The sequence below is a fragment of the Rhea pennata genome, chromosome 3 (assembly GCF_028389875.1).
Source record: "Rhea pennata isolate bPtePen1 chromosome 3, bPtePen1.pri, whole genome shotgun sequence".
Lineage (NCBI taxonomy): Eukaryota > Metazoa > Chordata > Aves > Rheiformes > Rheidae > Rhea > Rhea pennata.
The window spans coordinates 43,032,530-43,048,104 of record NC_084665.1 but is presented as its reverse complement, the minus strand read 5'-3'; the positions used below and the strand labels follow the sequence as shown (position 1 = coordinate 43,048,104).

General features: G+C 35.7%; 1 protein-coding gene across 1 annotated transcript in view; it reads left to right on the top strand.

Moving 5' to 3' along the window:
- Nucleotides 1–15,575, top strand: part of FMN2 (formin 2) — a 164,249-nt gene that overhangs the window by 128,752 nt on the left and 19,922 nt on the right. The window contains exon 16 of the mRNA XM_062573654.1: nt 3,354–3,405. Coding sequence (XP_062429638.1) covers nt 3,354–3,405 — 52 coding nt within the window. The remainder of the gene's footprint in view (nt 1–3,353; nt 3,406–15,575) is intronic.

Here is a 15,575-nt window from a genome sequence, read left to right as displayed (position 1 = left end):
AAGAAATGTCAAACTGGTGCTTTTCAGACATTTGCCCTACTAGTTGTGATGAACTGCTTTAGAGACAGAAGTGAGAGTAAAGACATTATGTTGAATGAAATGATAAACTCTAATGCACTATTTTATGCATTATGAATCAATCATCATAACTTTAATATTCAGAAATGTTTGGAACTTCTTAAAAGCTCTGTCCTTACACTGGAATTACACGAATTCTGGATTTATTTTTTCCCTACACAACCAGAAACATGGGTTGAAAGCATTTTACCAGTGGTTAGATTAGTACAGAGTGGAGTATTGATAATCTCTGGTATCAGATGATTATATTGGTGCTCAATTCCAGAAAATACAGGAATTTCATATTGCTTCAGCATCTGATGGTTATTCCACTGTATTCAGATGACAGTAATATTTCCATGCTTTTCATATAAAGAGGATTTCTTCCCTTGCTGGTTAAATTTTAAAATCTGTCTTTGACTAGCCACTATGTATAATTTTGAGATGTTTACTGTAGTGCTGGTGCAAAAGTAGTCTCTGAATATTTGCTTTAGACTAGAATACAGCTCCCTGAGTGTACTCTATTTTATTCTCTCTCACTGGCAACACTTGTCATCTTGTTGAAGTAGAATTATTTTAATGCTATTCTGTAACTTTTCATGTCTAGAAAAATAAGAAAGTAGATGAATTGCAAGTAAGGTTTTCACCTGAATAATAACTTTTTGATAATGTGCAAAGGGTTTAGAAGTGTCATCATGTATTTGGAACAGGCTAAATGGGAATTCTCTTTTAGAGTAAATTCTTTCCTGAGAAACTCTGCTAATGCCAAGAGGTGATTTTATGCAGGGTGAAACCTCTCTATGCAAATATATTAGCTGCCATAAATATATGTATTTTTTACTTCTTTAAAAAAAGTGCTATTACATGCATCTACATCATTCAGGGATTCTCAAGATTCTTTTCTGTGTGTAATATTCCCATCTCTATGAAATGATTAAAAGTACAGATATTTGAAGTGTTTTTTTTTTTTTATTTCCTCTCTGTACCATCAATAGTAACTTTCCTTTTTAAATTAGAATTGAAACCAAAGTTGCTCCAGAATGGAGACATTTTAAAGCTTGTTTTTAAGAGCCAGGTACAATTTGTTGTGCTTGCATTCTTTCTAGAAATAAATTATGGAGTATTTTCCCCACTGTTGTCTAGTAAACAAATCTTTCTAAGCATGTGTAGAGTGATGTGGGAGGAAAGGAAGGGGAGGAGGAGGAAGGTCAGCTCAGATGCTGCTGCGGCTATGACCCATCAGTCTTGGAAATGACGAAAAGTGTGATATCCTACAAATACGTATACTAAAAGACTGTCCTAAGCTAGGGCATGCTATCTTCCATTTCCAAAAATTATTTAACTGAAAGAAGTCTAAATTATATGTTTCAGTAATAGAATTAATTATTTTAGGAATTGTATCCAAAGATACTTAGTGAAAGTGTTAGCCCAGAATGAGATACTGGAGCTCCTTGAATCTAGGGATTTTGTGTGCACTTTCTTCTCCCTTGCACCATGCAGTTTTATGACAAATCATACATTGATCCTGGAAGTCAAAGTATTGGGGGGGAAGAAGGGGAAGACAAGAAACTGTCAAAGCTGCCAGTTTTCACCTGGTTTCTTATCTAAAATAAGGCAAGGCTTTCATGCAAAACTATAAGTCAGCCCAGATTCACTCAACACTGGGCCCAGGTTCACTCAGAAGGATTGTGAGCCCTCACAGACCTCTTGAAGAATCTGGGCTGAGTTTCAAATCAGTAATGAAACCCATAATCACGCAGACTTCACATGCTCTTGAGTTTCCTTGAGCATTTACCCAGCTCTCCCTCAACTTTCCTGTGGTTTGCTGGGATTTTTTTGTTTTAAGCAAAACAATAGTGGAGTCTGAGTATTAAATAGTCATTGCTGGATACAATGTTTGCTGTTGTGAGTAATCCAGGTCCTACTCACCCTACTTGGAGGACTACATAACAAAGTAACAAGCATTTGCAGACCCATAGTTATGATCCTTGTTCTGACTGGGAGGGAAAAAAAAAAAAAAAAAAAAAAAGGAAACTCCATTTGTGAATCTTTGCTACAGGTTTTCCATGCCTATTTTAGTGCTAGTGTATGTTGGTAAAGTGCTTTTGATTGAAAGATGATAACAGAAAAATAGCGATTATTTTTGTTAACTAATAATTCTGTTGTTCTCACTTGTACCAAATTTAAATGCAGGGTTTCCTATTTCAAAAGGTGGTACATCTGCAATGTGGAAAAATAATTATTATTGTAGAGCTATGTAGGAAAGTAAAATAAAGAAAAGTTTTTAAAAGTTTGTGCTGTTTTTCATTTTTTTTCACATAAATTCTGTGGAACTGGCATTTGTCTTCAGGAAAATTCAGAGCTTCTGCATCACCCAAGGCCCACTGACTCCCTAGAAGTAAATCTTAAACTTTTCCTTGAAAGTTAGCAGGGCAGTACTCTAACAGACCAAAAAAGGAGACTCAAGTTCCAAACTAAAAAGCTTTTGACTAAAACGTGCAGACCATAAATGAGTATTTAGGTATGTTAAATGAATGTATACAGTATATATACAAGTATAAGTTTTATTTAAGCACACGTGCACAGCCAATTTGCGGTACCACTTTGCACACTGATGATGCCTAAGTTACTGTGTGCATTCCTGTAGATTTTATATATCAAAATTCCCATCTGAATTAAGTAAAATGATACAAATAAAATGCAAGAAAATATGTGGAAAATAGATCATTTTTCATCAATGCAATGACAGTTCAGTATTTTGAATTTTCTTCATGAGATGGTAATTTCTTTTGATCATATAAAAAGAGTCATGTTTTCAGTCTGTGTGCACAGTGGTTCTAGTACTCAAGTAATTAACGTATCCTAATTCTTTCTTGTTTAGGAATGCCCATTCCTAAACTAAGCTATTTTTGGGGGGAGAGCTTTTATTTTTAACCTTCAAGCAACTTCTAGAACAGTTAGGAGGCTGAACCTTCCTACATTTTACTCAGATATTCTTCCTCCTCTTGATAGACAAATTCCTATATTCATTAAGTTTTCAGATTTATTTTCATCAGTTCATTGCTCTCGCTTATATTACTGGGGGAATTTTACTTTTTCTTAAAACTTACTTTGAGATGTTTTCAAGAGGATATAATTCAGGCCGTTTTCTCAGAATTGATATAAATGGGTAAATCTTCAGGGTCTTTTTAATATATTAATAGATACAAGACTTGACATAGTTACAGTAAACATTATCATAAAGTAGCATCTGTATCTTTCATCTTGTAGCAAATTCTTTTCCTGTATTTTTACAGCTAAAATAGACCAAGAAAATGAAGAGAAATCACTGACAGAAGCACATAAAAGGTAAGAAAAAAAAATGTAATAAAATCCTTCTTTCCTTTGAAAATTGTGTTGTTTTAGAAGTTGCTGTTTTGGAAGCAGACAGTGTCATATTTTTGGATGTTGAAAGAATTGCATTCAGGAAACCAAATGATATCTCTTTATTGTCAGCTTTATTTTGATCATTAGAAAAGAAAAATTGAAGGAATATAAGCAAGCAGTATACCTTTAGAGAAACATTGTGTGTGACTCTGCTCTTTCTGGAAATGCATCTTCCTTATGTAAAAATAAATTGAGATTATGACAGTTGGATTGGGAGAAAACTGTTCATTCATCACCAGAATGGTGATGTGACAGACACACAGCATTCCCCAACAGCTATTATTCACTAAGTACCACTTCCTGTGCTTATAAAACGTCTACTGTAAAATAGGGAATGGAAATCTTTTAAAATAGTAATGATATGTGAAATGTGACTGCCTTTGTGAAAATGCTAACAGATCTTTAAATAATTCTTGTTGGGGGGGGGGAACCAAAATACTTCATTAAATCTCATTACAGATGTGATCAGCTGAGAGCATTTTCAAAACTGGAAACTTCGCTGTGTTGCACAACTTGTGGTTTCTTCTGATTTTTGGCAGTGTTCTCCAGAAGCAGTGTTTAAATGGGACAGATTTTTATCTGTCCCAGCAAAAGACCAAAATATGACACACACCATTTATAGTCCAGATTTGGTGAAGCTGACAGTCTGCATTTGTTTTCCTTTCACTAAAAATAGCATCTTCTTTTTGTAACAAGTACAAGTGCCACTGAAGATATGCTAATGAATACAGCTGGGACCTCTCTCAATAGCATTCAAGGAAAGCGTGCTGCCAGAAGAGACTCTAGCTCTCTTCTGTGATGTTAGTCGTTCTAGGGCCCTGATGCCCAAGATAGCCACCTGCTCTCCTGTCACAGCGCAGGCGATTTTTCCCCTGCTAAAGCACCACAGCTTCTTTTTATTTCCTTGCCCCATGTACAGAAGACAGTGCCTGCAAAGGAAGGAAAGGGGGAAGAGGACATTCCTCTGTTAGAGGAAGCTTCCATCCTATTCACCGGGACATGGTATGCCTATGAGTAGCACGTCCGTGACGTGGGATTGTGATGTTAAAGTGGAACAAAGGGGGTATTGCTTTGGCTTAGTATCATACCTACTCAAGTATATGACAGACATTCCTGAAATTCCTTAAACTTGTTTAACTGCCGATACATAATTCTTATCCTTAAAGATCTCCCTCACAATAAAATTTAGAGAGAGGAAACTGTTAGTAAGATGTTTTTGTTTATCTCTGTCAAAGTGCTCTGCTAAGGAATTTGTTTCTTCTGTGGAAAATGGATTAGACCATATGTCCGAAGCAGACAGATTCGTAAGAGCAAGGGAAAGCCGCAACATGTTCAGAAAGCTTCCGACTTGCCATTGTCTTCTGGCATCTGGTTCATTCACCATCCTAATTTCCTCCCTGACAGCACTGGAACCACAATAGCAAAAACTTCCTAGTGGTTTATCTAAGATTCACGATATGGGGGAGGAAAGCAGACTGCTCCCTGGACCCTCGTTAAGCTTGACCTACTTCTTTGTACTTGTCCTATTACTTTCTGCTCTCATTCTGCAGAGTGCAGCAGCTCCTTTACACAGGAGTTTGCCAAAGAAGGAATTTCTGCTTCATTTTTCTTTACTATGAATGTCTAGCAAGGATAGCATCATATATGAAAGCTTTCATGGAAAATATGAGGAAGGAATTATGCAGGGACCTAAAATGTAATATTTTGGGGCAAAGTTATTTTTACTATTATCCATATCCAGTATCCGGTAATATTACTATTTTACTATATTACTTCTACTATTACTCTCTTGCTTGTGCTTGATCTCCTCACACTGAAATTCTTGATGCAGTCAGTGGTATTTGTTAAAATGTTGAAGATAGCTTCACGAAGCTAACTTTAGTATTAAATGTGTTTATTACAGTAAGATCTTCAAAGGACCTAAGAAATAAAAAGCTTGGGATCTGTTCTTTGTAGAGGGAAGAGAAGATGAGAGCTTGAATAGCTAAATAAAAGATTAGTTACATTTCGCTAATCATAGGTAGAACAGCAATGCATAGGATGACTAGACAAGCAAGTAGTGCAAGGAAAAGTGATGGATTAGATGGAGCAAAATTAATGTGATTAATGTGCTTGGATTTTTCTTTTTGAAGTAGATAACTTCAGCCCATGTATGAGTTCACTGCTACCCCATGATAGCATTTCTTTAGCTTTCAGCAAGAACTACAAATCTTTCCTTTTAGCTTGGATACAGATTTAAAGCTGATATCTCCATAAAAATGTAAAAGTCCAAGAGAAAAGCTGTTGCAGCAATAACAACAAAAATGTTTCTAAAATGAATAATGATTTGGGGAAAATGCAGCAATGTGTATTTTAGAAAAGCTCAGTTGTGCAATAGATGAGCTGAAATGGAAAGTTAATCTTCTACACAAAATAAAGACAAAGAAAGTGGAATGTCTGCTCCAGAGACTCCATACAGTGAATAGCTGTTCATTTGTCACAAGTGCGAAAATGTTTAATCGGTTTTGAAATGATGTATTCTCTCTTTATTTATCGTGTTTAGTGACTTTAAGAGTGTCAGTATGTAAAGTGTTTATCCAAGGAATGGATTTCTGGCACATGGATAAAATGAAAAGTGAAATGTTTAGCTCGCAATAGGCATATGTTCCAAGATCTCTCTGAGTAAGTATCCTGAGATGAGAAGAAAGCACACAGGTCTGTGTTTATCTAGCTTACGCAGGCAGACAAGGAAGGCTCCAGCCTGGTATTAACACTGAAGTGACATGGAATGTCTTCACCAAACCCTAAACAATTACATCATTCCTTAACAATATTGATAAAGTGCAGTAAGAAAGAACCTGGCACTTTCCAATTAGATCCTCATTGCTAAATACTTGAGAAACTGTCAAATACTTGACAAGTTAAAGTAGAAACCACTGTGGAGGAAATGAAAGAGGAGAGGGAGAAAAGGAGAAGAAAAAAGGTGCTTCTCTATCTTAGGAGTTCTATGATCTGTGTTTTGTTTTTGTTTTGTTTCATTTTATATCATACTAGATTATTTGCCCTTTGTCCCAAGATACAAACGCTGCATTCACATAGCTGTAAATAACAGTTAAACAACTTTACAGCTAAAGTTCACTGACTTTGAAAACTGGAAGACACAGCACCCTTTTCCCCAAGCAACAAGTGTTTCCTCTTTTCAGTTTTTTTTAGTTATTTAAAGACCTCTAATCTTTCCAGAAGGCATTTTCTCTACGCAGAGGATAAGATAAGGAGCATTATTGTTTTCAGGCACGCTTAATGCAATTTTAGAAAGAGAGGCGGTTCAACTGCAATGTCTACAGCAAAAAGTTATATCAAAGCTGATGCCTTTTTTTTTTTTTTTTTTTTTTTTTTTTTTTTTTTTTTTACTGTGGTAGGATAGAAGACAAAAGCAGCAGCCACCAGGTCATCTGGATGGCCTGTGATCAGAAACGAGCTTGATGCTCCTCCTCTTGCAGTTGGTGAAGCAACAGCTTATCAGCCTCAGAGAATTACCAGAAAGAGCATTTGATGAAGCAGAAGCTCGTTACTGTATGTCTTGCTACCTTTATTCGGCTGAATAGCTGTGAAGGAATAGCATATAACTTTTTATTTCTTCCTTATAATACCTTGCCCAGTATTTAGTTCTGATCTCCTTAGAAGATTTCCAGGTTAAGGACTTACCTGTTTTTTAGAACAAAACAAAATCCAAGTTGGAACACTGATTCTTCTTCCACTTGAATAGGTAGTAAGAAAATTTTTCTCTTCCTCTACCTGCAATAATATGACTGTTCTTGGATTAACTCCCTGGGATTCATTGACAAATTGAATTGGGGATGTTTATTTTAGACCTGAGAAACATTCAGAACATTTTCTGTTCTTCTAGCTCTCTCCTAGGCAAAACATTAAACATCAGATTTTAAGTTCAGTACAGTAGCTACTGGACTAGTCTAATAAGCTTTGGATGTAGCCAAGTCGTTAATGAACCATACCACATTCAGAGAATCTGACATTTGTCCAGAGCAATTAATTGCTCTGAAATTTGCGTGGTTTCTGTTTACTTCTATAGCACCTATATAGAAGGCAATGCATGTTGAGAATCTCTTAAACGTTGCCAATTCTTTTATTTCTGTTACTGTAGATAGTGACCTATGTTACTGCTTCACATAGGGTAGTACTGGGACACAACAATCCTTTTAATGGTGGCTTACTTTGGGTTGAAACTAGTCACCTGTTTTGTCCGTGATTCATAATAAGGTTGGGAAAACATAAATGCTGCCAGCTATCATGACTTTGGCTGTCACTGATTTTAATGAATCTGAGAATTTAATCTATTTTCTCATAAATCTTAATGCATCCTGATAGTATAAAAAGTCAAACAAAGGACTTTCTGCCTTATAACGTAAGTCTGAGATGTGTATGGCTGGGTGTGGAACACCTTTCCATGTCAGGATGTTTTTTATTTGGTTTATCTTATAATTTGCTCACATTACTTATACATTCCAGTGATTTTTAGGCTTTTAAGTGCTTCCTGAGTGCTATATCTCAGGCACCTCTTCTGTTTTCAAAACTTTTAATAATCCATTTAGCAATGTTTTGTCGCTTTCTTTGCTGTAGCAACAAATGACATTAATTTTGAACAGGAATGTTTGCCTTAAAATCCCCCACACGCATGCAGGGGAAAAAAAAAAAAAAAAAAAAAAGTGCGTCTGACACAACACTCTGCAGGCTTCCACTGCCTTTGCTGAGCATTCAGACACGGAGAAGAACAAAGCCTTACACCTGCTCAAAAGCTGACAAGCTGATGACACTTAGAGAAATAGCAGACCGTATGGTACAATGGCACTGCTGAAAAGCAACACCTAGAAATGTAGCACCTAAGTCTGATAATCCTTTAAAACAGTTAATGTTCCTCCCGCCCCGCTCCTCTCCACGCAATGGTTTGGATTTTTTTGAAAAGTGAACTGTAAAGTTTAAAGTGAAAATTGAGTTAATGATTGGAATAAAGTGGTGAAAAGCTCAGAGTGGAGAGATATTTAGTAGAAAGGATATTTTTTAACTGAAAGGCAAGGAGGTGCTGTTGAACTCCATCTCTCACTACTCTTCTGCTATTATCCTTTGTTAGTTCCTTTCCTGTTAGTTCTCTTTTCTCGCTGTGTGGCTGCTAGTATGCAGACTTGAATTGCTCACAGTAATACATTTCAAACTGTAGGTATACATTAGTTGCATAAAAGTAAATATTCAGGGAGCAAAGGAAATGTGTATAGAAGACGCTTACAGACTGTTAAACAGATTGGATCATTCTTGTTTAGTATCCTGTCTCTGACAAAATATCAGAGCCCATAAACATGCAGTAATGGAAAATTAGCCAGCAGTTTAGCTATGTCAGAAAGTTGCTTCTGGAACGCTGTAATTGATTTTTCCCTGAGAGTTGTCTTTGCCCTTTTCTGAAACTGTTTGCCAAATGAGTGAATGAATTCTTATCTATAGGCATGATTGATTTTGTTTATTCTAACAAGAGCATCATCTTTTTTTCTAATAATATCAGACGTCATGCTTAAAAAATCATTTTATTTTATTGGTTTCAAATTAGTTGCCTGGTAATGCCATTGAATGTTAGTATGAACAATTGATGATACAACTTTTGATAGATTAGGATAGAGCTAATTCAAATTCAAAGAGCTAATATTAAGCAGTGTAAACTGTTCCTTCTCCATGCACTTTATGGCTTATGTACAGAATCTATGTGTAGATTTTTACAGTAAAAAATGAAGAAAATAGTTTAAGGTGCAAATATAGTTACATAGCTAAGTAAAACTGGTAACAATACATAAAATAACTGGGATCCAGCTGTACCAAAAGGTAGTGCTATAGCATTAAACTCACAATTAAAAAAAAAGTTAAGAACCACATAGCTAATGAAGTAGTGACAAAAATAGAGAAATGAAAGTCTTTAACTTTGGCATGCTAATTGTTTTGACCACCAGTGTATGTCTAGCAGGTAGTTTCTCTGAATAGTCTTCAAAAATTCCAAGATATTCTTTTTGAAATGTTACAGCTGAAGTAAGACGCAAGCGTGTGTGTGTTTGTGTGTGAAAAAGATTAGCTCCAGCACCTCTGTTATGCATCAGGGTGTGATTATTTCAGCAGGTTTTTTCCTTTCATCATATTGTCTAGCTGTGGTGTTTAGTTAGATTGTTTCTTAAGACCTTCACAATTTAGTATCTTCTGCATTTAAGTCAAATAGTTATTGCAAATGCTGTCACTTCTGTTTTTACTCTTCTGTTGATTTGCCATGACAGTTGTTGTTGTCTTCCTTGGTGTTTTTAAGATTCACTTTAAGGATTATTATATTATATTGCTATTGTTGTGTATATGCAAATAGAAGAGCAAAATTTAAGGCATGTGGTTTAATTAGGTCACAACTGTATTAACTCATCTGGGAACTATCCAGTAATAACTTGTACAACATTGGTCATTCCTTCCTTAATAATTTCCAGCTCATGGAAGACTGCCATCAGCCCCTCCTCGGTATAGAGCTTGTCTCAGCCTGTTGCTGGAACCCCTTTGTGCTTCTCGTATATGGAGGTCAGGTGACTTGGAAAAAAGCATAGTCTCTTTAGTGTTCCTTATAGCCTTGTTCCCTAGTCTTGTTTTTTTTGTTGCTGTTGTTTTTATTTTTTTTTCCTTTTAAGAGACATTTTCCTTAGATTCAAAAACCGCTTAAGTGAGCCAGATCTCTTCTGCACTGTCTTAACTGGTCACTTGTCTTAGGATAACTTGCACCCACTTCCTTTCTCAGCTGCTGTCTGGAGGATAGTTCCACCTTGATCAGTCTGATGATGAAGTAAAAGTTCCTTCTCTATCCCAAAGAAGGTAGTTAGTGTGATGGTCGCCGTCGACCAGAAACATCACAGAACTCTAGTGTAATCCTTGGAAGGGATGGAAACAGCTATTCCAAACCTGAGTGTGCGTTCTCAGGCCAAAGGAGTATGGTTTATCTAGCTTTATTTGGATACGTGAATATCAGTGATTCATATATTCAGTGTGATCCCATATGGTTATTTAGTCTATCCATCAACTCCAATGGCTACCACCTTTTTTCAGGCTTTCTCCGTATAGAAAGCATTACTTATTTTTCTCCTGATCTAGGTGAAGATACTCTCACTGTTGTGAAGAGAATGTGTTGAGATAGGTTGGGAGTTCAGAGAGAGATGTCTGGAAGTTGATAAATGTATATTAAGGCTTTTCAATCTGACACTTCATCCATCCAGATTTTTAAGTCTTTGACTTTATTTTCGTGGGGATTTGTTGTAATTCACTCTAAGAATATGAAATTCTTTTGGACATTTCCATCTTCTACAAAAACTGGATTCCTTCTATTCATATTTGTGCAATGCTGTTACGATATTAGGGGAGCCTGTATTTGTGTATCTTAAGGAGAGAGCTCTTATACATTGAATAAAGCATGAAGACTCTTCAGAGCTTCAGTTAGATCCAAAAATCAGCAATCCAAAAAGCTTAAGTTGAACCACCCTCAGAAAATGTTAAAAATATTAGAAGGTTCTAAAATGCCAAAGTATTTTGGAACAGCTCTATTTTATTATTTTTCAAACAACAGAGATTGAAAAGTACTGGTCTGAGCACCAAAATACCAACTGTAGCTGTTATAACTTTAGCTACACCAGGAAATTTTTTTTATCAAATTTACACTTTGTAAGTGCAAGCCAGGATAGTAGGTCAGCCCAGACTGATGCTACTAGTTATAGCCCAATTTTAAGTGGGCTATAGCTAGTATGCAAAATTTATGATAGGAATAGATTATATTATAAGTGATTTTCTAACCCTATACATTGATCAAAAATAACTCTTCTTTTTTTTTTTTTCTCTCTCTCTCTCTCCTCCCTCTATCCCCCAATCTCTTTCAGGTTGGGACAGCATATGGGAACTCTAGTTTGGCAGAATTTTTTTTACAAAGTTATGACTGTTTTAGAAGAAGCATCTGACAATACTCTCAGGCAGACCTGTAGATTAATTTCAGTTATTTTTATTATGTGTTCTGGTAAATGCATGTGTACAAAATTTAATCTATACCGGACTATATATTCTGAGTGTGACTATTATATGTATATCAAATCTGTTATAATACATACGTGGTTTCTATCTAAATAATCTGCTCTAGATTTAAAGCAAATTGGCTCCTATTCTGTTAGATAATTCTGATCTTGACCCTACATAAAGTTCACAGCTATAAAAGTAAACCATACCATGGAGCAGGCAACACTTAACATCAGTAAGTTTATTTTGTTAAAAGTTGTATTATATTAAATTATTAATATATAGTACAAAATGGTTGTGTTACCTCCACATATAATTATAACCTTTTAAAGTAATAACAGTTGCTCAGAAAGCCTCCACTGCACTAGGTAATCAAGATGAGGTGTGTTAATAGAAACATCTGAAGACTAGGTGGTTTCTTACCACAGTAAGGTTAACGAATCGTGTCAGATCACTGATTGGAAATTCGTTTTACTTCTGTATTCTCTGTCTGCTCGCACCTTATTACTTATTCAAGTTCAGCCAGCCACAGATTTTTTGATATGTTTGAAGATCGTATGTTGGTCTTTTTAAAAGAGACAGAATAGTTTTCTTTTGGATGCACTGCTGGGCCTTACTTTCCAGTGCACACAACTACATGAGTTTACTTTACATACGTTCATGCTGCAGGTGCCCAATTAAGCATAGAGCTATCTTGGTACCTACCTAGAAGCTCAGGGGGCATGCGTGGACAGGGTATTCATGATAACATAAAATTAAAAACATTAAACTCTGTGAAAGAAAGTCTACTGATTTGTGCAAATTATGCGTATTACAGTGGACTGCAACTTACACAAATGCCTCTAGGAAAGTGGAAGCCTCAAGAAAAATATCTTAAGCTGTGTTTTTGAAAAAGTGTGAAACTTGTTAAAAAACGTCGTTTTAACATTACAGGAGAAAGCACATGGCATTCAGATGCATTAGAAGAATCATACTAGAATGTTTGGTTTTTTCTCTGAGTGGCCTGATAGAATATGATTGTCAAGGACAAAAAGTAGCCAAGTTTAACTCTGTTTTTAATGTATGATGTAAACTTACTCTTTTTTGAATCTAATATTCTTGAATGGAAACATGTCTTTTCAATGTGCATCATGTAATTTGTGTTTATTGGGATTTACTTAGATATAGTGGGCCAGTTCCTGGATGAGTGACAGCTAATCAGTGCTATGTAGAAGATATAATGAAGGTGTAAAGATGCCTAACCAACCTTTCCTCATCTTTGATTTTTAAATGGTTGGAGGCTGACTCAGTCTGGTAATTTACAACAACTTCTTAAACACCCATATTTTTGTCATCAGAAAACTTCTGTCTGCCAGGACAGTTGCATCTTGCTTCTGACATAATTTATCACCTTATCCAAGCCACCTAGAATAAAAAGTGGCAACATTAGATCACTAAGGAATTCTTTTATCACAGCAAAAGAGAGCCCATGTCATAGCCTCGTGTTTTAGGGGAGAATGAGGATGAAAATAGGAAGAAAAATAAATAAATAAATAAAGTCAGAGAAGGAAAATCATGAATAATGCATTTAAGAATGAAGTGTCAATTGTGATCCCTAATAACCTACTGTTGTCAGGAAAAGTAAGCTACAGGAAGAGACTTGGCAAATTTCTTCATCATGCCCAACTAATATAACTTAATCTTGACCAAGTAAAATTAGTTTCCCAAATAAAAGGATTGTAAAATCCTTGTGCCCAAATTTGCCTTCCAACAAAATTGTCATTTAAGTCAGTTGTGGCCATAGTTTTGTAGAGCTACTTTGTTTCTGAAAAATAGGGTGAAAGAAATGCCCACCCATTGAATGACGTGTATATCAGGGCCTAGAATGGCAATTTGAGCTATGGTTGAAATGTTTTATTCATTGCTCACTCCGAGGTGATCGGTCTTAAAATTTTAGTTTTCCTAAACTATTTGTTCTAAGTAGGAAGCTATATTCTTAATGCATGTTGAATTTAATAATCTGTGTCACTTAGTGTAGGTTCTGCTCCAGTTACTGAATCTGCTACATTCACTGTGTAGCATAAAATATAAAATATGCAAGTTGTGAGTTTGTGTTATTGATCATTTTAAATAACTGATAATATTGATCGTTGTGGATAAACATACGGTTGTAAAGCATTCATAGCTATATCAGGGAAAAAAATATCAAACTGCTTACCTGCAAGGAAACTGACCTATTAAAATGTAATTTTCTGTTCTTCTCATTATATGCTTTGTGTTGAGTTTTGCTGTGAAAAATAGTACTTTAAAAGTAGAGGGCATTTTTGTTGATGTTGTTAATTTTAATCTAGTTGGAGCAATAACACTTTTCTGTTTAATATAAATTTATAGGAGTCAAGGGATTAGAGATGAGGGGGATGACTTAGATTCAAAACATTGCAAATGTTTGGCTTTTATTTATTTATTTATTTATTTATTTTGAGGAAAGGAAAAAATCTCTTGAGACCTTTTCCTAAGGAACAATATTACAAAAATCCATAGTTACACAATATAAATTGGCAAAAGAGAGAATGGACTGATGATTCTGGCAGCTGACTTAAGCCTGCATGTTATCTCAACTTGCTTTTTAATATAAAAAGGATACCTCTTTTCTTTCTTTAAAAAAAGGGGGGGAAAAGTCCGTAAGTTCCTCACCAACACTTAAGTACTGGATATTTTGAATGAATCTATGTTTATTTTCGTATTTTCTCACTTATGTAGGACAAAGCAATGAGGAGAAGCAATGATGATCTTAGAAAAAGGTGGGCGGAGAAGGTGAAATAAAGTCATGGGGAGTTGTGATGCAGGGCAACCCTCAAAAAAATAAGTCAATAGATGATGAGGGGCTTCTTAGGGTACTGTGCATGTTAGGTTTCCTCACAGCTTTGTGCTGTCTCAATAACCAGGGTGCTGGTTCTCAGTTTCATTTTATCAGATAATTTTGTGTTACTTTGAACTGTTTTGAATCCTGCAAGTCTAACTTTTGAATCCTGCAAGACTAACTTTTGTTAATGCTTTCAGCTGTTTAAAACGCAAAATGCATTAAAGAACCCCTTTTCCTATTTATAAAACAAAATCAGGATGAATGATAACTCACAGCTTTTCCAGGACGCAGCTACTGTTACCTATATACTGTACTCCTGTTTCTTGTATAGTCTTAAATTCAAGGGGAACATTTTGTACTTTCTGCCAAACTCAGTTTGACTTTTCAATACAATCTGTGTTAGATTTAAAGTAGTAAAAGGCAAGCATGGTCCTTTTTTCCCTATTCCCTTTCTTATTTCTTTTGATAAGCTATGCTTAATTCTGAATGGCTTTCATCACGTTAGGATGTACCTTAGCAACTCCTGCCTGAATCAAAACTGCCTCTGATTTACAACAGAAAACAAAACCCAAGTTGTAATGAATATCCAAATTTTAACTTCAATCAAAATACTTAGTATACTAAACAATACTCTCTACTGCCATACTGTAGAAACAATTTTCCTGCTTTTAAACCACATTGAAACAAACCTATATGCTTGCAGGTATTTTTGTATACTGTGTTTGGAAACCTGATGGGGGTGTGTGTATGTGTGCGTGCATTCATGCACGCGCCTCTCTGTGTTTGTGTGTGTTCACCATTTCTCAGAAAGGTCAGCCAGGAATAGTGTCATTACTAGTGAAATTCAAGACATGTCTGGACCTTCAGTTACTTTGCTATTTGTTTGGCCACTGAAGCCTGATCAGCTGATGCTGAGGTGAAACTTACTGCTGTCCATTATTTAGTATTGTTGACTTGCCTCCTTATTGCTTTTTTGAGCAAAAGAAGTATTTGTGTTAGTTGCCAACTGTTCTGTCTCCCCTCCCTCCCCTTTTGCTTGAACAAGTGCATACATTCACATACTTGCATGCATGTGCACAAACATATCTTGCGGATATTTATAAACTGGCCAGGTGAATGGAAAAAGCATTTAGCCAATGGATCACGCAGCAGACTTGAGTCTGAATCATTGTCTGCAACTCTGAATTTCTAA